The 24,293-nt window shown below is 46.5% G+C and overlaps 1 protein-coding gene across 1 annotated transcript in view; it reads left to right on the forward strand.

The window, feature by feature from the left end:
• TMOD1 (tropomodulin 1) overlaps positions 1 to 24,293 on the forward strand; it is a 109,593-nt gene that overhangs the window by 77,581 nt on the left and 7,719 nt on the right. Inside the window, exons 5-9 of the mRNA XM_011993746.1 lie at positions 1,863 to 1,952; positions 3,176 to 3,306; positions 4,988 to 5,095; positions 8,077 to 8,220; positions 23,207 to 23,351. Of these exons, the coding sequence (XP_011849136.1) occupies positions 1,863 to 1,952; positions 3,176 to 3,306; positions 4,988 to 5,095; positions 8,077 to 8,220; positions 23,207 to 23,351 (618 nt within the window). The remainder of the gene's footprint in view (positions 1 to 1,862; positions 1,953 to 3,175; positions 3,307 to 4,987; positions 5,096 to 8,076; positions 8,221 to 23,206; positions 23,352 to 24,293) is intronic.

Here is a 24,293-nt window from a genome sequence, read left to right on the forward strand (position 1 = left end):
TCTCAAAAAAAAAAAAAAAAAAATTGTTGTTTATCTAAAATTCCAAGTCAAGTGGGTGCAGAGAATCACCAGCAGAAGGGAGAGCACTAGCAAAAGCAGGAGCAGCTATGAGCAGGGACTGTTTGTGTAGCTGGAGCAGAGAAGCTGTTGAGAGGGGGAGTGCAACAACACTGTCGAGGTGGGACCGGCCCAGGGAGGGCCTGTGAAGCCAGGCTCTGGGTTTGGACTTGGCTCTACAAGTCACCGTTCTCCCATCTGGACAGCTGCAACAGCCTCACGGCTCTGCAGCCACGTCCATCTCTGCCCTCTGTAGTGAGTTCTCAACACAATAGTCAGAACTCAGGTCAGACCATCCCACTTCCTGCTCAAGCCTTCGATGGCTTCTCAGGCTGTTCCTAAGAAAAGACAGCCGAACTCCTTACTCAGCCTAGAAGGCCCTGTAGAACCTGACCTTGCCTCGGTGAATCAAATCTACTCCAGAGGGTTATTGGGCAGATCAAGGAGGGGAGAGTCAGGCAATGGTTCTCAACCTTGGCTGCTCATTGGAACCATCCGGGGAGCTTTAAAAATGCAGGTGCCTGAGCTCCATCCCCAGATATTTCAGGTTAATTGGTCTGGGGTGTGACTGGGCATCAGGAATTTCAACAGATCCCCAAGTGATTTCAATGTGCAACCAAATTGGGAATGATGGGTACAAAGTGTCTTCCCTGGCACCAAGCATGTGCTTAGAGCGGTGGCATTGCCATGCTTGTAATTATGACCGCCGCATATCGAGCTTCCATCCTGTTTCCCCCAGCAGTGATTGTCACAGCTGTGTCATCACTGGTGTCCTGGCCTTGGCCTCTTCTTACTGTCCACCTCCCAATGTGCAGCACAGAACAGCTGGAAAAGTCTTTCTGGAGATGCTAACCTGACCTTCTTCCCTCACTGGCCTGCCACTCTCTGAACCTCAAGGCTTTCCAACCTGCATTCCTCTGCCCGGAATGGTCTGTAGCCCTTCTCTTAACTTGACCTCCTTCCCATCCCAAGTTCCTCTTTTATGCTGTCTTAGGACTGAACTTTTCCTCTGCCACACTCACCATACCCTGCGCTGGTTTTTCATTGTGCAGAAACTCGCTTGGCTCCTCTCTCCCCCGGCATACTTTCAGCTCCATGAGCGGAGACCCAGTCTTTCTTATTCTCCACTGTCCCCACCAAAGCCTGGCACACAATGCTGGGGTGGGCCTCGTTACATGTTGAAAAAATGAATGGATGAAAGAATGGCTGAGCATGGGAGCAATGAGGTCAGGTTGGCATTTCCAGAAAGACCTTTCCAACTGCTCTGTGCTGCATGCTGGGAGGTAGAGGATAGGAAAAGGCCAAGACCAGGACACCGGTGATGACACAGCTGTGACAATACAGCCAGGGAATGATCAGGCCTCCACTAGGACGGAGATGATGGGATGGGAGGGAGACGGATCTCAAAGACACTGGGACGGTCAAATGGACTTGTGAGGAGAAGGTGCCACATTCCCTGAGGTTTTACCCTGAGGGACAGGCAAGATGACAAGATGGAAAGAGAGCCTTCTACAGAAAGAGGCTGTCGCTGGAAAGAGCCATTCTGGTTTGGCCACGTTGAGCTGGATGTGTCAGCAGGACATCAGGGAATCAGAGGCCAGGGGCAGAGCAGCCTGGGCTGGGGCTGGGGATTTCAGAGTCACATCAATAGAGGGGAGAGTAAAAGTAAAATAAAATGTTGAAGTTTTCATGCAAGTGTTTCTTGCCACCTCTGTGAGCCAGAGTTCCCGGGGTTTGGGTGTGGGTCCCTAGGAGGCTCTTCTGTCTGCAGAGGCACATCACGAGCCCTTCCCTTGTCCCTGCAGCGATCCTGGGCATGCACACGCTCATGAGCAACCAGCAGTACTACCAGGCCCTGAGCAGCAGCTCCATCATGAACAAGGAGGGGCTCAACAGTGAGTATGCGCCCGCCCCCAGGAGGGACCTCATGCTTCTTGCTTCCTTCACTCACTGATGTTCTCTGGCTCGTTGCAGAAGTTTTAACATGTTATGTAGCGAAATCTGTTCATCCTCTCCTTGGAGTCTCCCGGGATTTGTGTCTTGTTTACAAAGGCCTTCTCTATCCCAATATTATAGAAATGTTCTCCTATATTTTCCTCTAAAAGTTTTAGAGATTTACTTTTTATATTCAACTTTTTCTTTTTTTAGACAGGGTCTTGCTCTGTCAGCCAGGCTGGAGTGCAGTGGCACAATCTTGGCTCACTGCAGCCTGGATCTCCTGGGCTTAAGCGATCTTCCCACCTCTGCCTCCTGAGTAGCTGAGGCTACAGGCGTATGCCAGCATGCCTGGCTAATTTTGTTTATTTTGTATGGAGATGAGGTCACACCGTTGCCCAGGCTGGTCTCGAACTCCTGGACTCAAGCGATCCTCCTGCCTCAGCCTCCCAAAGTGCTGGGATTACAGGCATGAGCCACCACACCTGGCCTTATATTGAACTTCTTAATCTACCTGGAGTTCATGTTTGTGTGTGCTGTGGGATGAGATCAAACTTTCAGTTTTTCGAATTGATGTCCAGTAGACCCAACACCATTCCTTGCAAGATTTATCCTTTCACCATTGGTTTGGGCCCCAGCCCTTATCGTCCACATGGGTCTGTTTCTAAGTGCCTCCTCTGTTTCATGAGCCCTTTTGTCCTTTCCTGTGCCAATATGCCAATATTGCATTGCCTTAATTACTCCACTGCATTATTCCAAAGCTGGCATTTTGGCCCCAAACAGAAATGAGGCTGCCAAAATATAATTATTCCTCCCTCTGGAAGATTGATGCATTTCTTTCCCATCCGGGCTTCCTCTTAGCCTCCCAGGAGCCCACTGAGGTCATGAGCCCCGGTAAAATGACTAGCCCTGCTTTACAGATGAAGACCCAAGGTTCAGAGAGTGTCAGTAATTCACCCAGTTCTTGCAGGACGTCAAAAGCAGAGTCCAAGTAGAACCCCAGCCTCCCGGCTCCCTTGCGGGGCTTCTTCTGAGTGGTGCCCCCTACCCCCACCCAGTCCTTGCGATGTGCAGCCTTCATGTGCCCTAAGTCTGCACACGCTCCTTTCCAGAGTATCTCTGTGTTGGCAGAAAGTGAGCCCCTTGTTTCTGTGAGCCACCTCCCTTTTATCGGTCACTCTAGGCGTGATTAAACCCACACAATACAAGCCTGTGCCCGACGAAGAACCAAATTCAACAGACGTAGAGGAAACGCTGGAAAGGATAAAGAACAACGACCCAAAACTTGAAGAAGTTAACCTCAATAATATCCGGGTAAGGTCCATTTATTTCACTTTACCTGCATGTGGATGGGGGAGGGAGGACCATGTCACCCAAACGCAAGTGGTCCAGGATTGGCTGTGCAGAGTAAACAGGGTCCTGTTTGGACTCCGGGTGCTTCTGCATCAGGAACAGGGACAAAACCTTTGCAAATGGGAGGCTTTAAGAGAGGTGGGCAGTGTAAACAAGTGCATCTGGCAGTCCTGGTTTCTTTCTGAGGATGATACCAGGCCCAGATGTTTAGCATGGGCCAACCCAGCTTCAATCTGGAAACCTGCCACGTTATTCAAAACACTGAGAGATTCTCCGAGATAAAATCATGAGTCAGACACACGCTGCTGCACGGGATCTCAAGGCTGGAAAAGTCCAGTGCCCACTAGGCTCGGGGGTAACACAGGCCCTGGGCAGGTCCTTCCCCTGTACCATTGCTGCTGCTGTATCACATTCATATTCAGCCTCGTTTTACAGCCACAGAAGGGAGCTGTTGGCCAAAATGTGTAAAGCAATATCCCAAGCTGTCTGCCCTTTTCTCTGTGGACATTTCCTTATGTGATCCCAGGGTAGGGGAGGGACAGGTAGGCAGGCAGTCCGACCCTGAACAGGCCGCCGCAGGAAGAATTCAGAGACAAATGCAGCTGCCCACCCACCTGCTCTGCCCGGAGAACAGCGGATTAGTTCTGGGAGGGGGTGAGGGTAAGGCTAGAAGCCAGCCTCCCATGCGCCTGTTCCATTTCTTTCCTTCTCCACTTTCTTTTAAGCAGCTGCCAGCCCCACAGCACCATCAGATTGGAAACCTACGCCCTAGTGTTCACCCCCACCTGGCCTCCCCATGCTCTGCTCCCACGGGAGCTAAAGTGACGCTCTGAAATGAGATTGGTAAAAACACAGCCATGTTTGCTTTCCTGTGCCCAGTAGGAGACATTGGCCCAATTGAGAATGCTGCATGCTGGCAGCAAATGCTGCCTCAGGGCCGCATGAGGGATGGAATCTCCCTGTGAGGCCCCAGCCTCTTCTAGGCCTCAGTTTCCCCTCTACACTGTGAGCCTGTTTAACCAGATCAGTGGTTTTCATCTGAGAAGATTAAAAAATACATACCAACGCCCAGGCCTGACCCTAGAGATTCTGATTCTGTTGTTCTGGGCCGGCCCAAGCATCACCATTTTGTAAAAGTTCCCCAGGAGTCTCTGATGCGCAGCCGGAGCAGAGACCCCCTGGGGTAGACGTCTCTTAAAGAGCATCATATGCAACCCCCTTACCTGTTTTCCAGAAACAGGGCTAGAGAGGGGAAGAGGCTTTCACAGAGACACACAGCAAGTCAGAAACATGGCCCATCACTGCGACCAAAGCCAGGTTCCAGCCCCTCCCCACACCCACAGTCCTAGCTCTTTGCACAATACTACATACCTTAATTTTTGCCTCTTCTCTGGCCCCCAAGTGCACAAAGAAAGAGGTTACAGGTCTTACCTGAAAATTTCAGGGAGGATTTTCTAAATCTGTTTACTAGAAAGTTCTCCCCAAATCTCAGTCATCTGGGACAAAGCCTGAACCTTTTGCCCACTCAGCTTTTTGGCCAGAGACTTGCCAGGAATCAGCGAGGATCCAGGCTTATCCATCTGCCTCAGCCTGTCCCAGGTGAGGCTTCTGATCACTCTCTCTGTTGTCTTTCTTTGTGCAGAATATCCCCATCCCCACCCTCAAGGCATATGCAGAAGCCCTGAAAGAAAACTCATATGTGAAGAAGTTCAGCATCGTGGGGACGCGGAGTAATGACCCCGTGGCGTATGTATGTACCTTTATGTTCTGTTGCATTGTGGATAGGGGGCCTTGAAACAGAAGGGTTGAAATATGTGGTCTCAGGACTGGTTGTATCCCACTAACAAAGAGCTCTATGTGGTACAGTGGAAGGCACTGGACCAGGAGCCATGAGGGGGTGTAGAGGGAACGGCTATCACCTGGCACCACCTACACGTCATCCTGGCCAATCCTCACAACCACCTCTGGTCTCAGATGTGCAGGTCTCCCCACTTTGCACTTAAAGAATCTAGGGTTGAGAGAGGTCAGGTGACTTGTTTTGTCCAGTCACACAGCAAGTGAGGGGTGGACCTGCAATTCCAGTGCAGTCACGTGACCCCTACATCTGTCTCTGTCTTCACTCGGCATATCATATTAGAACAAGGGCCTGCCCTTCCCTGTTCCTCAGTTTCTCCATCTCTAAAAATCAATGGTTTTGGCTGGGTGCGGTGGCTCACACCTGTAATTCCAGCACTTTGGGAGGTCGAGATGGGTGGATCACTTGAGGTCAGAAGTTTGAGACCAGCTTGGCCAATATGGTGAAACCCTGTCTCTACTAAAAGTATAAAAATTAGCTGGGTGTGGTGGTGCACACCTGTAATCCCAGCTACTCAGGAAGCTGAGGCAGGGGAAGTGCTTGAGCCCAGGAGGCGGAGGTTATAGTGAGTCGAGATTGCACCACTGTACTCCAGCTTGGGCGACAGAGCGAGGCTCCATCGCAAAAATAAATAAATAAATAAATAAATAAATAAATAAATAAATAAATAAAAATTAAAAAAAATAAAAACGATGGTTTCATCAGCAGGTCCCAATGATCAATTTTATTTTACCAAGTCTCAAAATATATTTCTGATCAAACTAAACTGTACTTACTCTGAAGTAGCCATCAACTCTTCTTTTTAAACATCCAGCACGTATGTATTAAGAGTCTCTCTGTGCCCAACACTGAATTAGGTTCTTGGAATGCAATTGTGACTGAACAGTCTCAGCGTCCACTTTTATAAACATTCTGGTCCATTTGGCCAAGCAGACAACTAAAGGATAACAGTACAGTGTGATTACTGCAAAGCTAGATTCCTGCAAGAAGGGCAGAAACTAGTTTATCAGGGCTAGTAATTAACCACTCTGTAGCAATCAATTTTTTTCTGATTCTTAAAATAGGTAGGACAGCGTTCTTTCATATTTTTGAAATAATAGAAATAGCTCACAGTCTCTCATTGCTGTCAGTGGGGAACCTCTGGACTGATGACCGCTGACCTCAGATCTCCATGGTTCCTTGCCCATAGGAACATAGCTGGCAAAGCCACATGCCCTGTATGCTACTATGTCATGGGTCAGAAACCAAGCACGTCCACACTGGCCCTCAGCTCAGGTCCACAAATGCTTTTTGGGCATGGACTCTGCCAGACCAACAGCTGATATCAGCCCGTGCATACCAGTATGCCCATGTCGAACACTCAGATGCTTCTGGGCCAGTTGGTAAATCAGGCTGCCAGAGCTCTGTCAGTGCCCCCACTGCCTGCCTTAGCTTTTCTCCTGGGCCCCAGTTTCTCCACTGGGACCCAGCATACAAGGAGTTAACACCTGGCAAGACAGGGCCTCCAGGACCTGCTCAGCCACCGGCATGTCCAGTTGGATCAGCCTGGCGGATTGCCTACTGGTTGTTATTTTGTTTTTTTTTTTTGTTTTTTAATTAGGTTTGATTAAGCCAGGCCAGGCCTTTCCTGGGAGCAGGAGGGTTCTGGTGGAGGATACAGAGAGGACTCTGGCTGGGTCCTTTCCCTCAGGAGGGCCAGCCAAGTCAGAGACACCATCATAGAGAAAGCTGACATGCCATCCCAGGGGCACACTGAAGTGAAGGGCACTGAGGAGGGGGTGATGATTTCAAAACAGAGGGCTTCTGGGAGCTAGCCTCTCGGCAGGTCTCAGCAAGGCCGGGGCAATGGGGTAGGCATTCCTGGCTCGGAGCGTCCTTTCAGGCAGCAGGGCCCACTGCTCAGTATGTCCTATCAGCTGCTGGTGTCCTTTTTCCTCCATGACACATCGTTTCCACCAACTGCTAATTACCTCATTTCCTTCAGAGGCTCTGATTGTCATCTACACCCCCTGGCTGAGTTCTTCTGAAACGTGCTAGGGGCCACCTAAGCTCCTCTTCTCCAGTTTGCCCTGGTCACTTGCCCAGTGGGTGGTTTCCCAGGCTTCCCTCTTCTGCTCTGTAGTGCTCAGATGAAGAAAACCACGTCTCCAAGGAATTTCCACAGGGCAATAAAGAGACAAGTGGGGAGTATGTACGGGAGGTCGAGACTCCACTGGTCACTCAATGAACAATGCCTGAGGTCCTACTATGTGCTGGGTACTGTGGGCAACATGGGATAGATAGGATGCCTTTTCAGCCCACCAGGAGTATATAGTCTAATGGCAGAGACAACGCCGGTATGAAAACAACTCCGAACGGAGGAATCCAAGGTCCATAATGAGGGAAGTACGGCTCCATTCTATGAGGATTCGAGAGGGTAGGCTACATCTAGCTGGGGAACGTCAGCAAGAGCTCTTGGAGCAAGGGGCATTGAGAATGGCCTGGAAAGATGGGCAGAGCTTGGACAGGGAAGCAGAAAGGGAAGGGAATTCCAGGTGGGAGGGATAGAAAGGGCAGAGACAAACTGGAAAAGCACTGAGCAGGCATGGGGAGCTGCGAGTAGCCCCACTGAAGAGGAGCAGTGACAGTTGACTCTGGACAGGGGAGTAGACCCAGGTCATAGAAGCTTTGGATGTGGGTTAAGCAGCATAGAATTCTCCTGCGGGGGATCAGGAGCCATGGGGGGTTGCAGGAGACACCGTCAGAGTTGTGCTTGGTGAAGGACGTGGTGGGGATCATCCTCCTGTTCCCCTAGGTGTCTTAGGACCTACCCAGAGGGGCCCCCAGCCTTGCTCAGGATGACTCATGGGTATCCTTGCTTTCTCTTGTGCTTCAAGGCCCTTGCTGAGATGCTCAAGGAGAACAAGGTGTTGAAGACACTGAACGTGGAATCCAACTTCATTTCTGGAGCTGGGATCCTACGCCTGGTGGAAGCCCTCCCATACAACACTTCTCTGGTGGAACTGAAAATTGACAACCAGGTGAGATGGGCAAGGGTCTCCTCAGGTCTGTTACTACATGCAGCTCGCTGGCCTGCAGTTTTCCCATGCTGCTGAATGGAGCTGAGACTGCTGATGATAGAAGCTCAGAGCCCAGCTTTGAGGCACCTCCAAGGTCCCCAAAGTTCAAACCCTCTATCATGCTCACCTTCCTTCTTCATCGCTCCCACTATGTGCTCTTCCAGTTCTGCTTGAGTCCCTCTCATGATGGGGGACACACTCCTTACCAACATCACCACTTCCATTCTTAGGCAATGAGCACATTCTTCCTTATATCCGGTAGAAGTCAGCTCCCTGTAAGTCCTGTTTGTTGGGCTTAGTTCTGTTTTCTGCTTCACCCAGGACATCTGTTGCACAGATCTCATGAACCACTAAGCTCTCCTTCTCCAGGTTAAAATCCCCAGTTTTCTTCATTCACCCCCGTTCAATGGGGCTTTTGAGTTTCCTCACCATTCAGATTACTCTCTAAGCAAATTCCAGTTTGTCTTTATTCTTATGGAGTTACCGTTTCTCTGTAACTTCTGTGGGTCAGTCATTTATCTGCAGAGCCACTCTTTCAGCTCTGACTTTCCAAGAGGATGCTAATAACAATATCTTATATGTTACATGTGTTGAGGGTCTCCTGTGGGACAGGCTCTGAGCTACACATCTGACATCCGTCATATTTGATCTTCACAACAACGCTACAGAATGTGGGTATCATCAGTCTCAGTTTTCAGAAAACAGTCCAGACAGGCCAATGATAAGCCCCTTTTTCAGAGTCATAGGGTCAGCATTTAGGAAGCAGGATGTGGCCGGGCGCGGTGGCTCAAGCCTGTAATCCCAGCACTTTGGGAGGCCGAGACGGGCGGATCACGAGGTCAGGAGATCGAGACCATCCTGGCTAACACGGTGAAACCCCATCTCTACTAAAAAATACAAAAAAAAAAACTAGCCGGGCGAGGTGGTGGGCGCTTGTAGTCCCAGCTACTCGGGAGGCTGAGGCAGGAGAATGGTGTAAACCTGGGAGGCGGAGCTTGCAGTGAGCTGAGATCCGGCCACTGCACTCCAGCCCGGGCGACAGAGCGAGACTCCGTCTCAAAAAAAAAAAAAGGAAGCAGGATGTGAATCCAGGTCTCCTTGACTCTAAAACTCGCACTTCTTCCAGTGTAGCATGTTGCTTTTGATGTTAAAATGCTTTCTTTTTTATGAATGGGGACTCAGTTGTTTTTTCCTACTACATGAAAATTTTTGCTGAATGGTTGTGTAAATGTATGTATGAGAAAAAGATTGGAATGAAATATTACAAAATTCTAAACAGTGGTTATACCTGAGTCAGACTATCACAAGTTTTTAACTTTTTTATTGTAAAATATGGCAAACATACAGAAAACTGCATAAAACTTAAATACAGAACTTAAGGAATCATAACAGGCATGTAACCCCTGTCCAGGTCAAGAAACGAAACATTACCAACCTCCAGAAGACTTTGACTGTCCCTTTCCCAACCATAACCCTTTCAAAACCATTCACAACTTGCTCCCCACTCACTTTCATGCCTCCATTCCTTTTCCTCCTCGTGGAATGTCCTCCCCTGCCTCTACCCTCTTCTTTGCCTTCTGGGTTTAGTTGAGGCTTCTCTTTATCTTAGTGGTGTTCTAGAGACAGCTTGCACCAGCTTGCAAGAGCTGATTGTGGATATCTCTTCCCGAGACCAATGATGGCACATCAGTGCCTTGAATTGCTCATGGTAGGTGGGAGTATTTACACTATGGAAATTGGCAAATAGGCACATCATGCATCAGGGCTTTTTTTTTTCTTTGAGATCCAGGTTATTACTGTCTTCTCCCACTAGTCTGCCATGGCTCCTCCAAACCTCTGCCCAAAGAGAGTCAGATACCTCTTCCTCTGGGCTCCCCTAGCACCTTGGCTTCCCTTGAGCTTCCCAGAAGCTGGTGCTATGTCTGAGGCATCTCCTTATCTCAGTGCCCAGCTCAGGACCTCGCCCTTCAAGGGTGCCTGGTAAGGAAGTTTGCCCTGGATGGTCGTGCATATTGTTCACAGCTCAATGAGACAGCAGAGAACAAAATTCAACTCGGAATCCACTCTCAGAGCTGTGTGCCTCAGTATGGGGCTTTGTTCACCCAGAGAGGGCACTTTTTTCTAGTTTATATAAAGCAGTCACATGAGCTGGCAGCAGCCGTGTCACGTGCATTTGTTGCATCGGACTCCTTGCATCTCTCGTGTGCCAGTGGTCTTGCTGCTGCCTCGCTCATTCTGAGGCCATCCCCACCCCTACCCCTTCTGCGCCCTCCCTTAGCCATTGCTGACTCTGCACCATTGGAGGCAAGAGGGGCAGAGCAGATGGAACAAAGGCATGCAGCAGGCTTGGCAGCAGCTCTGGGCCAGGCCCTGGGATTGGCTACTCATGTGAATCCCAGCCTGGCCTGGCAGGAGGTCAGGGTCTACCCATAGTCAGCTGAAACTTAACTCCCAGGGCAGAATGTCAGCCAAAGAAGACTGGGAGCACTGGCTTCAGGTCACTGTGGTGGCAGCTGCCAGGGAGTTGCCCCTTCCCTCCACACGCTACCCCCTCCCAGAGTCCAAGATGGAGCCCATGCTAACCATTGCTCTTACCTTAGCGGAACACCCTGGTTCAAAAACATTCACTTCCCTGAGCCTCAGTTTCCTTGCTTGTAAAATGGGGATTATAAGAATCTCTGCTTCTAAGGAGATAACAGATGTAAACTGAAGTTGTTAACTTCTAAAATTACTGGGAAGGTGATCTAGGGGATTCACACGCTATTCTAAGAGTTAATTTCCTGAGCAGGTTATCATGAGCCAAAACCATACTGGGTACTTTGTGCCTATTATCTAATTTAATGTTCACAAAGACTCTGTAAGTGGCATTACAACCCATCCCCATATCACAGATGAGGAAACTGAGTGCCAGGCAGGCTATGCAACCTGCCCAAGGCCACACAACAAGCGAGAGGGGCAAGATTCAAACCCAGGTCTGTGTGACCCCAGAGTCCATGTATAATGCTACGGCTGTCTGGGTTCTTGAAGCAGCTGTAGTTTCATGTGACATCAGCCTGGCTTTTCTCATCTGTCCTCTGGCCTGGGGCCTGAGCACTGGTCAGCACCACCCCCATCCAATGAGCCTCTTTTCTGGTTCATCTGGACATGCTGATGAACGCTGGCTGCTTGCCAGGACGGTGCTGGGCTGTGTGTGGGACTGAGGCTCCAGGTCCGCCCTCCAGAAACTTCCTCACCAGATGGGAGGAAAGATGTTTGCAGAAATGACCATCATACCAGGTGCTCCAGCAGCCAGACGCTGGGCTGTGAGGTCCATCAGAGGGAGCAGTCTCAGTCAGGAATAGGGATCAGGGAGGGTTGCTTGGAGGAGGCAGATTTTGAGATTAACCCGTAGATGCTGGGTAGACCCTGACTTCCCACCCACAGGGTGAAAAGTATCTCAGGTGACATGGAGGCCATGGCATCCCAGGTGCAGAGAGGAGTGGGAAAAGCCATGGAGCCCATCCACACAGACTCACAGTACCCCCAGAGGAAAGCCAGAAAGGGGATTAGGAGTCAGAGAGCTTTGAATGGGTAGGTTTAGGGAAAGTGGGCTGTGGCTGTGCTCTGGGAAGATGGTTCCAGCTGGGTGGGAGGGGACTGGGGGCAAGGAGAGGGTATCAGGGCCCAGGAGATCAGCCAGGGGTTATGGCCCCCAGGACCAGGGGGCTGTGGGGAGGTGCTCCTGCCTAACTGGAGTTGGGTCCAGCAGGGGAGGGGCTGAAGGCAGGTCTCAGGGAGGGGGCTCTGCTGACTCAGGCTCAGGAGGAGGCCACCAGTGCCTCCCCTTCAGGTGTCCCAGCCCCACTGGGGGGAGGCAGGGCAGTGTGACACAGAGGAGGTGGTGAGTGGCATTTGATTTATTCCTTTATTCCTCATTCCTGGTTAGTCACTGAGGTCCTTGGAGACGGGAGCTTTTTCCTCAGTCCTGTGCTTATAACCTGTGGCAGCAAGTCTCTGTCCTTCTTTCTCCTTATACGGCCAGGGAAAGGGACTTGGGGAGTTCTGCCCAGGGTGACACGGTGCTGGCTCAGGACGCAGTTTGGGAACCAGGACTTTGAAGCTGTTTGTTGACTCAAAGAGTCTATCTCCAGCAATGTTCTGTTGCCGCCTGCAATTGCGCCAAGACCACGATGAATTGGAAAAGGGCAGAGCAGGCACCAGAGCCAGAAGGCACTGAGACGACGTCTAGCCTAGTCCTCCTTTCACAGGCAGGGAGACTGAGGATGAGAGAAAGGATGGGACTAGCCCAAGGCCACGGGCCAGGTTAGTGGCAGAGCTGGGTTGGAGCTGCAGTATCCTGGCTGCACTGATGGATGGATGAGAGAGACCCTGTGGGCCCCGAGGGAGCCTGCAGGCCCGGCCCAGGCCAAACAGGCCATCTCCACACATGGCTTCTCTGCTGCTCTCACCAAACTCTCCAAAATCCCCACAGAGCTGCTCTTCCCCAGGACCCCCAAGGCACAGGGGGGCCCTGCTCCCCAGGCCAGACAAGGCCTGGGGTGAGCCCCACAAATGAGAATATGTATAATGTCTGGGGTAGTGGCCGCTTCCTCACTTTTTATTCCAATATTTGACATGAGGATGTGCTTAATATTTTGAAGAGAAGTTAAAGTAGATGGATTGTGCTGTCTTGTTTTCCCAGACTGGATGATTTGTATCTGGCTTTTTTTACTCAACATTGTGAGTGTATCAGTTATCTGTAGCTGTGTAACAAACTATCCCCAAATACAGCAACTTAAACAGCCTCAGAGCCCTGGCATAAAACAACAATAAACATGTATTAACTCACCATTTCTGAGGGCCAGGAATCCAGGAGCAGTGTGGCCGGCTGACTTCGCCCAGAGTGCGTGATCCGAGGTGGAAGAACTGCTTCCACCATGGCTCCCTCATGGCATGGGCAGGAGACCTCAGCACCTTGCTGTGTGCACCGGCCTAGGGCTGTTGGAATGTCCTCACAATATGGCAGCTAACTTCCCCCAGAGTGAGTGAGCCAAGGCAGAGAAAGAAGAAAGCCTCAAATGCCTTTTATGACCCAGCCTCAGAAGTTACACAAAGTCATTTCCACTATATGCTATTTATTAAAACTGAGTCACAAAGCACAACCCACTTTCAAGGGGAGGGAAATCAGGCACCACCTTTTGGACGGAGGAGGATCAAAGAATTTTGCAGATATTAAGTCATCATAGTAAGAATTTTGTGTCACAGGAGTTGTCCAGAAAGACCTCTGTAACTAGCAAAGCTACCCCAGGATGGAGCAGGTACCTCAAAGCGGGAGGAGTTCCAATCCTGGGGGTGTGTAAACAGCTGGGAGACGGAGGGAATTTTAATGTCAGTTAGGGTTTGGGACTCTGGAGTTGGACAACATAATTCCGAGAGCTCCTTTCTGTTGTGTTTTGAAGTATTCCCAGTTGTCCACATCATCTGGGAACGGCCAGAATTGGCCAGAATTGGCCCCATCAAATGTCCAAAGTGAGATTCTTTGGACATTTGACATCCAAAGTGAGCACATGTTCCTGGTGCTTCTGGCTAGAAGGGGGTCTCAGAGCCACTGGCTCCAGGATACAGCGTGTAACACCTAAGGTGTTGGTTGGTCATTTTGTTCAAAAGCAAATCTGATCTCTTTCTCATCAGATGGGTAATGCTCTGACACGGTAAAGGTGTGAGGACACACAGCTGTCACACATTGCTGAAGGGCATGCCGACTTTTACATCCTTTAGGCAGAGCAGTCTCAATTTTAATTCGAAAGTGCCTATCTTTCAACCCAGCAGTTCTGATCTCCGTGGGGAGCCTGAGGAATACCCCCTCCCACCCCTGCCACTGACGCGTTGTTCGTAACAGGAAAAAACGGAAGTAACCTAAATATCCACCTACACCAGGGCATCCCGTGAAGCCAGTGGAAGGAATAAGGTCATTCTCTGTGTACTGACTCGGAAAGAGCTTTGCAAAATATTAAATGAAAAAGGCAGGCTGGGCATGACAGCTCATACCTGTAATCCCAGCACTTTGGGAGGCCAAGGAGGGAGATCACTAGAGACCAGGAATTCAAGACCAGTCTGGTCAACATAGCAAGACCCCATCTCTGTTAAAAAAAAAAAAAAAAAAAAGGAAATTCTCCAGGCATGGTAACATGTGCCTGTAGTCCTAGCTACTTGGGAGGCTGAGCAGGAGGATCACTTGAGCCCAGGAGTCGGAGGCTGTAGTGAGCTATGATTGCACTGCTTTGCACTGCTGCACTCTAGCCTGGGCAACAGAGTGAGACCCTGTCTCCAAAAAAATAAATAAAAATAAAAATAAAATGAAAAAAGCAAGTTGCAGAACAGTAAGTATAGTATGAATTCATTTAAAGAAGAAACAAGTACCACAAAACAAAACAAACCCCTGTACATTTCTGTCTTATACTTCATGCATAGAAACACAACTCATTGGCCATGGTGGTTACTTCTACAGAAGGGGGTGGGACTGGGAATAAATGGGGTGAGGGAGACTCTTTTGTTTTACTCAATCTGTGTTAGTATCACTTGAATTTTTAATAATGAGGTTATATTTATTCACAAGTGGTTTATTTACTTCTCAAGCAAATCTGAAGGGGAACAAGAGTTCTTCCCCGACCACCCTGTCCCTGGCTCTGCTGCCCAGAGACTGTTGCCAGTCCGGGCATGACCAAGCCCATGATCTCTCCCCCTTTACATACTTCCAGGCACAAGCGGCTCACTACCCTACCAGGCAGCTCCTCAGTGTGTGGATACTTCAGATGGTCAGAGGCAATCCTCCATGTTGAGCCAAACACCATCTGCCCGTAGTTCCTCTCGTCAGTCCTACTTCTGCCTCTGATCATTCTCAGAGGTACTTAAGTGAGGTGGAAACCAGCACAGACTCTGGAGCTGACTGCCTATGTTCCAATCCTGGTTCTGCAACTGACCCATTCTGGGATTTGGGAAAATTTTCTTAATACCTCTGTGCTTCATTTTTCTTGCCTATAAAATGAGAATAATGAGGATGGGCATGGGGGTTCATGCCTGTAATTCCAGCACTTTAGGAGGCCAAGGTGGGTGGATCACTTGAGGTCAGGAGTTCAAGACCAGCCTGGCCAACATGGTGAAACCCCGTTTCTACTAAAAATATAAAAATTAGCCGGGCATGGTGGCACTACTCAGGAGGCTGAGGCAGGAGCATTGCTTGAACCCAGAAGGTGGAGGTTGTAGCGAGCCGAGATCGCGCCACTGCATTCCAGCCTGGGCGAGAGAGCAAGACTCTGTCTCAAAAAATAAATAAAATAAATGAAAATAATGATAATAGTACATATTCCTTGGACTGATAGGAGAAAATGAATTAGCTTTCGTAAAATGTTTATGACATTGTTTGGCATGCAGTAATCACTAAATAAGTTACTTGAAAAATAAGGAAGAGAACTGGTTTTTAGTCCTGGCTCCCTAGCCACTGCTTCTCTCATCTATAAAATGAGTGAGTCCTTTTAGTCTCAGGGTCCCCGGAGTCAGAGAAGGATGAAGCTTCTTTGACATCTTAAGGCTTATTGTAAGATGTATCACATGTTCTACTTTACTCCTTAGTGTAAAAAGAATGGGTTTGGTCTGAGATGAACACTCTTGGAAGATCATGATTATCTAATGGAATCCTGTACCTTGTCACACACACCCAGACACATCTGTGTGTATCCCAGGATATTGGACACTAATATGAGAACTGGGCCTACAAGAACCTCTGCAGTCCTTCCAGCCCCGGGTCAAGGTCAAACCTTGGCTCTGTCATGAATAAGTCGAGGGAGCATGGTCCAGCTTCCATCTACGCATGAGTTCAGTTTACTCATCTCTAAGCTGGCTCTTGCCTGCCCTGCTCACCTCCCAGGGATATAGACAGGTTGAATGGGGCAATGCATGTCAAGGGGCTTTGTACTCTGCACGAAGCATCAACTTTGCAGAGGCAAACCTCGAAGTCCCTGGTAGCCCCTTCACTCAGGGGAGACCAGTACTTTCTGAGACTAGCTCATCCTGAGTTTTAGCAGGGCATTTCCAGCAAGTGACCTCAACACGAGGCAAGGGTTCCTGCTAACTGGGTAGGGTGGATAGAGGAGCTGCCAGTTCCTTCTTGGGGCCTCAGATGGTTGCTGTACCATCTCCAGGCCAAAACAGCCAGATTCCAGAGCTGTGCTGAGTCCTCCAAGGACAGACCTGACCTCCTCCCGGCATTCTTAGGATCCTTGCCAGAGGGGCCGGTGGAATTTCACCAGTGTCCCTCTGCCTGCTGTGGCCAGCTTTCTGAGTCCAGTCTGAACCTAGATGAGCTCTGGTGAACTCAGAATACCTGGGGGGAGTTCTCAATCAAGAGTCTCAGCTGCAATTCGTGCTTGTCCATTTGGATACTGGGCTGATGTCCCCTCTATCCCTCCCAAGCATGTTCCTATTTCCGCCATTCAATTCAATTCCACACACCTCGACTGAGAGAAACTGCGTACTATGTCTTACCCGGGAGCTCATGGTCTACAGCAGCACTGTTCAATAGAACTTTCCGTGATGATGGAACTGTTCCATATCTGCACTAACCAACATGGTAGTCTCCAGTCAGTGGCTATTTGTTTGTTAGTTTTTGTAGTGACGAGTTTTCTCTATGTTGCCTGCCCAGGTTGGTCTCAAACTCCTGATCTCAAGTGATCCTCCTGCCTCAGCTTCCCAGAGTGCTGGGATTATAGGTGCGAGCCACTGCGCCCGGCCACCAGTGGCTATCAAGCACTAGAAATGTGGCTAATAGGACTGAGAAACTGAACTATGCATCGTTTTCATTTTAATTATTTAGATATATAGAGCCACATGTGACTAGTAGCTACTATGGCTGCTGTATTGGACAATACAGTTCTAACTGGTGAGACAGCTATAGAGGCGGGTGACTCAAGTAAGGCAGATGGACTCTGCTAGGTGTAGGGAGGGACATCCAATGTGCGCTTGAGTGTGGAATGGGGAGAGATCATTTCCTGGGGTCAGGATCAGGAAAAGCCTCATGGGGAGGGGGAATTTGCAGTGCATATTAAAGCAATAGGGATATACATACAGGGCGGCTAAAAGCATTCCACGTGGAGGCACATAAGCTTTTAGGAGTAGACCTCTGTCTGCACCAGGTGCCATTATCAGACTGCCAGAGATAAACAGGCTGAGTGAGGAAGGAGAGAGGGAAGGAAAGCAAGGAGTCATTTGTGAGGGCCTTGAGTGCCAGGCTGAGGAGGTGGGGCTCTGTCCTATTGGCTTAGTGAGGGAATGAGCTGAGATCATGCAAGTGGGGCACTAGGCAGGGCCTGGAACGCAGTAAATAGCAGCAGTTCTTGGCAATGGGGAGCCATTAGAGGTGGTTGTGTATTTCTGTTTGGTTTCTATTTCTGTTTTTTTTTTTTTAATTATTAAACTTTTAAAATTTGGGGATAATTACAGACTAGTATGCAGCTGTAAGAAATAATGCAGAGGAGTCGAGTGTAGTGGCTCACACCTATAATCCCAGCACTTTGGGAGGCTGAGATGGGTGGATCATTTGAGGACAGGAGTTCGAGACCAGCCTGGACAACATAGTGAAATCCCATCTCTACTAAAAACACAAAAAATTAGCTGGGTGTGGTGGCACATGCTTGTAGTCCCAGCTACTTGGGAGCCTGAGGCAGGAGAATCGCTTGAACCTGGGAGACAGAGGCCGCAGTGAGCCAAGATTGCACCACTACACTCCAGCCTGGGCAACAGAGTGAGACTCTGTCTCAGAAAAGAAAGAGGAAGGAAGGAAGGAAGGGAGGGAGGGGAGGGAGGGAGGGAACAGAGAGGTCCCTTGTACTCTATGGAGTTTAGGTGGGAACTGTAGTTTTGTATCACAGCAAGGATAGTAACTTTGATACAGTCAAGATACAAAATATTTCCTTCACAGGGATCGCTCATATTCCCCTTTTGTAGTCAAGCTCACTTGTCTCTTCCTCCTGCCTCCTTAACCCCAGGCAACCACTAACGTGTTTTCCATTTTAACATTTTGTCATTTAAAGAATGTTATATATATGATGTTATCTAAATGAAAATCATATGCTATGTAACCATTTTGGACTGGCTTTTTTTTTTTTTTTTCCACTTGGCATAATTCTATGGAGACTCATCCAGGTTGTTGCGTGTACCAATAGTTTGCTCTTTTTCACTGGTGAGTAGTATTCCATGGCGTGGATGTACCATGGTTTGTTTGACCACTCACCTGTTGAAGGACGTCTGGGTTGTTCCCAGGTTTGTCTATTACATATAAAGGTGCTATAAACATTCATGTACAGATTTTATGTAAACATATGTTTTAATTTCTCTGGGATAAATACCCAGGAGTCCAACTGCATTTTAAGAAACTCAACTCTTGTGCACAGTGTGCCATTTTCTAGACCCACCAGTAGTTTATGAGTAAGCCAGTTTCTCCACATTCTCACCAACATTTGGTGTTGTTGCTAATTTTTATTTTAGAGATTTTGTTAGGTATGTAGTGATATCTCATTGTGATTTTGATTTGCACTTCTGTGATAGGTCATGATGTTGAACATCATGTCATGTGATTATCTGCAATATGTATATCCTCTTCAGTGAATGTCTCTTCATCTCTTTTCCCCATTTTCTAATTTTTTTTTTTACTGTGGAATTTTTTCTAATTGACATGTACTTCACACACCACACGATTCATCCTTTTAAAAGGTACAATTCAGTGGGTTTTGATGTATTCACAAGGTCTGCAACCATCAGCAGTATCTAATTCTAGAAAATTTTTATCACTCAAAAAAGAAACTCTATACCCACTAGCTCTCATTCTGCTTTTATCCCCTCCCCCAGCCCCTGGCAACCACTAACCTCCTTTCCATCACTATGGATTTGCCTCATCTAGGCATTTCATATCAATGGAATCATATAATATATGGCCTTTGTGTCTGGCTTCTTTCATTTAGCACAACGTTTTCCAGGGTCATTCATGTTGTATAATAGCACATATCAGAACTTTATTTCCTTTCTAGCTGAGTAATACTCCACTGTAAGGATCTACCATGTTGTGTGTATCCATTCATCAGATGGTGGACATTTGGGTTGTTTCTTCTTTCGGCTATTCTGAATAATGCTGTTATGAGCATTCATGAACAAGTTTTCGTGTGAACTTATGTTTTTATTTTCCACCCAGGAGTGGAATTGCTGGGTCATATGGTAGCTCTATGTTTAACTTTTTGAGGAACTGCCAAACTGTCTTTCAAAGCAGTGACACCGTTTTATATTCCCACCAGCAACGTATGAGGGTGCCACTTTCTCCACATTCTTGTCAATACTTGTTACTGTCTGTCTTTTCTATTACAGTCATCTTAGTGTGTGTGAAGTGGAATCTCATTGTGGTTTGATTTGCATTTTTTGAATTATTGATGATGAGCACTTTTTCATACGTTTATTTGCCATTTTTATCTTCTTTACAGAAATGTCTATTCAAATCCTTTGCCCATTTATAAATTATTTGTGTTTTTACTGTTGAGTTCTAATAGTTCTTTATATATTCATATTTAAATCCTATATCTACCAGATATTTTTACAAATGTCAATACAAAATATTTTTCCCATTCTTTGAGTTGTCTTTTCACTTTCTTGTGTCCTTTGAAGCACAAAAGTTTTAAATTTTGATGAAGCATAACATCTATTTTTTCTTTTGTTGTTTGTGCTTTAGGTGTCGCATCTAAAAAACCATCGCCAAGGTCACAAAAAACTTACACCTATGTTTTCATCATAGTTTCATAGTTTTAGCACTTACATTTAGGTCTTTGATCTATTTTGAGTTAATTTTTATGTATTGTTTGTAGTGTCTAAATTCATTCTTTCACATGTGGATATCTAGTTGTCTCAGCACCATTTCTTGAGAAGATAATTTTTCCCCATTGAATTGTCTTGATGTTCTTTTTGAAAAGAAATTGTTTGTAGATGTGTGGGTTTATTTCTGGACTCTCAATTCTATTCCATTCATCTATATATCTACCTTATGCCAGTACCACAAAGTCTTAATTACTATAACTTGGTAGCAATTTTGAAATCAGGAAATGTGAGTTCTCCAACTTTGTCCCTCTTTTCCAAGATTGTTTTGGCTATTTTGGGTTCCTTTCATTTTCAAGTGAATTTTAGGATCCGCTTGTCTATTTCTGGAAAAAAAAAAAAAGGCACCTGGAGTTTTGATAAGGATGGCATTGACTCTTTTAATCAATTTGGTAATATTGCAATATTAACAATATTAAGTCTTCTGATCCATGAAGACTTAAGATCCATAGGATGTTTTTATATTTATTTAGGTCTTCTTTAATGTATTTCAGTGTTGTTTTATAGTTTTCAATATACAAGTCTTTACTTATATATACAGTCATATATATACTTCTTTTGTTAGATTTATTTCTAACAAAAGAAGTTAGAATTAGTATTTTATTCTTTATGGCCATGCACAGTGGCTCATACCTGTAATCCCAGAACTCTGGCTGAGGCAGGTGGATCACCCAAGGTCAGGAGTTTGAAAGCAGCCTGGCCAACATGGCAAAACCCCGTCTCTACTAAAAATACAAAAATTAGCCAGGTATGGTGGTGCGCGCCTGCAATCCCAGGTACTCAGGAAGCTGAGGCAGGAGAATTGCTTGAACCCAGGAGGCAGAGGTTGTGGTGAGCCAAGATCGCACCACTGCACTCCAGCCTAAACAACAAGGGTGAGACTCTGTCTCAAAAAAAAAAAAAGAAGAAGAATTAATATTTTTTATGTTATTATAAATTGAATTATTCTCTCAGGTTCATTTTCAGATTGCTTATTGCTAGTGTATAGAAATACAACTGATTTTTGTGTATTAATCTTATATTCTGTAATTTTGCCAAATTCACTATTTTTTTTTTTTTTTTTTGAGACAGAGTCGCATTCTGTCACCAGGCTAGAGTGCAGTGGTGAGATCTTTGCTCACTGCAATCTCTGCCTCCCAGGTTCTCCTGCCTCAGCCTCCTGAGTAGCTGGGACTACAGGTGTGTGCCACCACGTCCAGCTAATTTTTGTATTTTTATTTTTTTTAGTAGAGACAGGGTTTCACCATGTTGTCCAGGATGGTCTTGACCTCTTGACCTCGTGATTCACCCATCTTGGCCTCCCAAAGTGCTGGGATTACAGGCATGAGCCACTGCGCCCAGCCCGAACTCACTAATTTTGTGTAAGAGTGTGTGTGTGTGTATTCCTTAGAATTTTCTATATACAACATTATATTATCTGCAAATACAGATAGTTTTACTTTTTCCTTTGCAGTCTGGAAGCATTTTATTTATTTTTCTTGCTTAATTATCCTGTCTAGACCCCCCCAGTAAAATGTTTGTGAAACCTAACCTCCTTATCTTATTCCTAATCTTGGGGGAAAAACTTTCAGTCTTTAACCATTAAGTATGATGTTAGCTTTCTGTCTTTTACAACCTGTTTAAGATTATATTTATGTTTTATTATTTTATTATATATGGTAATAGAAAATCTAAACAATACAATAAGATATAAAGGAGAAAACAAAAACTTTATCCCCAAATCCCACCATTATCAATATACTTCAAAGTTTTTTTTCTGCATTATGTATATATGTGGAAAATATAGATAACCTTACATACAAATCATCTATTTTGTGACCAGGGTTTTTTTTTTTTCCATTAAATATTGGTTCATGGCCGTCTTTCCATGCTCATGGTCAAAGATTTGCACCATCGTTTTAGAGCTGCCCACATTCTATTTAGTAACGCTGCGGTATCATTTATGTGAGCAACTCTCTTGATGAATTCTTTTTCTTTCAATTTTTATTTATTTATTATTGTTTTCTGGAGACAGAGTCTCACTCTGTCTCCTGGGGTGGAGTGCAGTGGCACACTCTCGGCTCCCTACGACCTCCACCTCCCAGGTTCAAGTGATTCTCCTGCCTCAGCCTCCCGAGTAGCTGGGACTACAGGTGCCCGCTGCCGTACCTGGCTAATTTTTTTTTTTGTATTTTTAGTAGAGATGAGGTTTTACCATGTTGCCCAGGGTGGTCTCGAACTCCTCAGCTGAGGCAATCTGCCTGCCTCAGCCTCCCAAAGTGCTAGGATAATAGGCATAAGCCACTGTGCCTGGCCTCTTAATGAATTATTTCCCTTTTCCTCCCACTATTATAACTGAGACTGTGATGAACATCCTCATCATATCCTTCCCAACACTGTCGGATCGTTCCGATTTTTTTTCTTTGTATCTTTGTCAGATGCTCACTATAGATTTGGGGGCAGGGAACTATTAATAATATGATCAGAATGGGGCTTTAGAAAGCTAACTTTGGCATTGTCAACTTACTATGTGATCTTGGGAAAACCCTTTTTCCTTCTCTGGGCCTCACTTTTTTCATTTATGATTTGAAGAGACTAAATTACTGTTTATCAAACTTGGGTGCATATTGAAATCTCCTGCGAAGTTTTTAAAAACACAGCCATCAGAGTCCCACTGCCCAGAGATTCTGATTGAGATAGTATGGGGTGTAGCCTGGACAACAGGATTTTAAAAGTCTCCTTAGGACTAGATGATTGAAGGTCCTCCTTCAAATATTCTTCTGTCGTGGAGCTCTTACTTGGGCATCTGCTCAGAGAGAGGCTGTTGTAAAGCAGTGAAAAGATCTGTTCTTGGCATCCAGCAGACCTGAATGTGAATCCCAGCTCATTTGCTCCTGGCTGTGTGACCTTTCAACCTCTCTAAACTTCCATTTCCCTACCTTGGAGAGGAAGCCAAAATCCCCTCCCACTACTCAAGAGTTTCCACAGGTAAACGTGGTTTAGGCACTGTACTTGTGGAATGAGTGGTGATTATTGCGTTTTGTTTTGTTTTGTTTATTTTGTTTTGTTTTTTTGACCAAAGAGCCAGCCCCTGGGCAACAAAGTGGAAATGGAGATCGTGAGCATGTTGGAAAAAAACGCAACGCTTCTCAAATTCGGCTACCACTTTACCCAGCAGGGACCCCGGCTTCGGGCATCCAACGCAATGATGAACAACAATGACCTTGGTGAGTAGAAATATACTCCCTGCCCTGCCCACAGACCTGTTATTCCCTCCACCTGTGCTGGGGATGTCAAGGAACATTCTGTAGATGCCTCTCTGAGTCTTCTTGAGCCTTGATTTTCACATTGATCACGTCTTCCTTGTTTTCTGTGTTTGTACCTCATCTCCACCCTGGACTATGAGCTCCTTGACTTTAGGAGCTAAGGCTGAGTCCTCTCCGCCTCAAAGCACAGCTCAGCACAGGCTGGGCCCAGAGCACACATAAGTGTGTTCGCAGAAGGAACTGAAGTTTGGGAGAGCACAGGGCTCCCTGGGAGTATTTCCTCTTCTGAATACCCTTCTCTGAACTCATAGCATCCTCTCCAGGTCACACAGTCTAGATTTAGCCCCAAATCCCAAAACTACCTTCCAACAGGACTACCAAAATCCCGAGCCTAGGAGACTTCACATTGATTTTAAGGTAAAAGTTGAAAACATCAACTTCATAGTAAAGTAAAAGTAGGGTATATTAATTTAATCTCAATTAAAGGCATAGTTTTTCTTCTAAAAGGAAAAATAATTATGAAAGAGACATCAGGAAATTTTTAAAAAGAAAAAAATTTAAGAAAATGAAAGTATCACAATATTTTTTGATGATGAACACTTATCATATACCTATATGAACAAATAGGCATATAAGTCAACTGAATGAAAAGTTTGAGCAATCATGATCTTACTTGCAGATGCCAGTTGTTCACAAGCTCTGTGTAGTTATCCTTATGTATATTCCTGCTGGCTGCCAAAAAAGAATTTGATATAGCATTCAACAAAGGGAGCGTGACTGACAAGGCTATAGGAAAACATGAGGGGAAAAAACCAAGAAAAGCAGTAGGTCTATATCATTAACATGAATGATGATTATATTCAGCCCTGAGTTTCCTAGAACCAAGGCAGGAGGAAGTCAAAC

This window comes from Mandrillus leucophaeus, unplaced genomic scaffold, assembly GCF_000951045.1.
Source record: "Mandrillus leucophaeus isolate KB7577 unplaced genomic scaffold, Mleu.le_1.0 Scaffold433, whole genome shotgun sequence".
Taxonomy (NCBI): Eukaryota; Metazoa; Chordata; class Mammalia; order Primates; family Cercopithecidae; genus Mandrillus; species Mandrillus leucophaeus.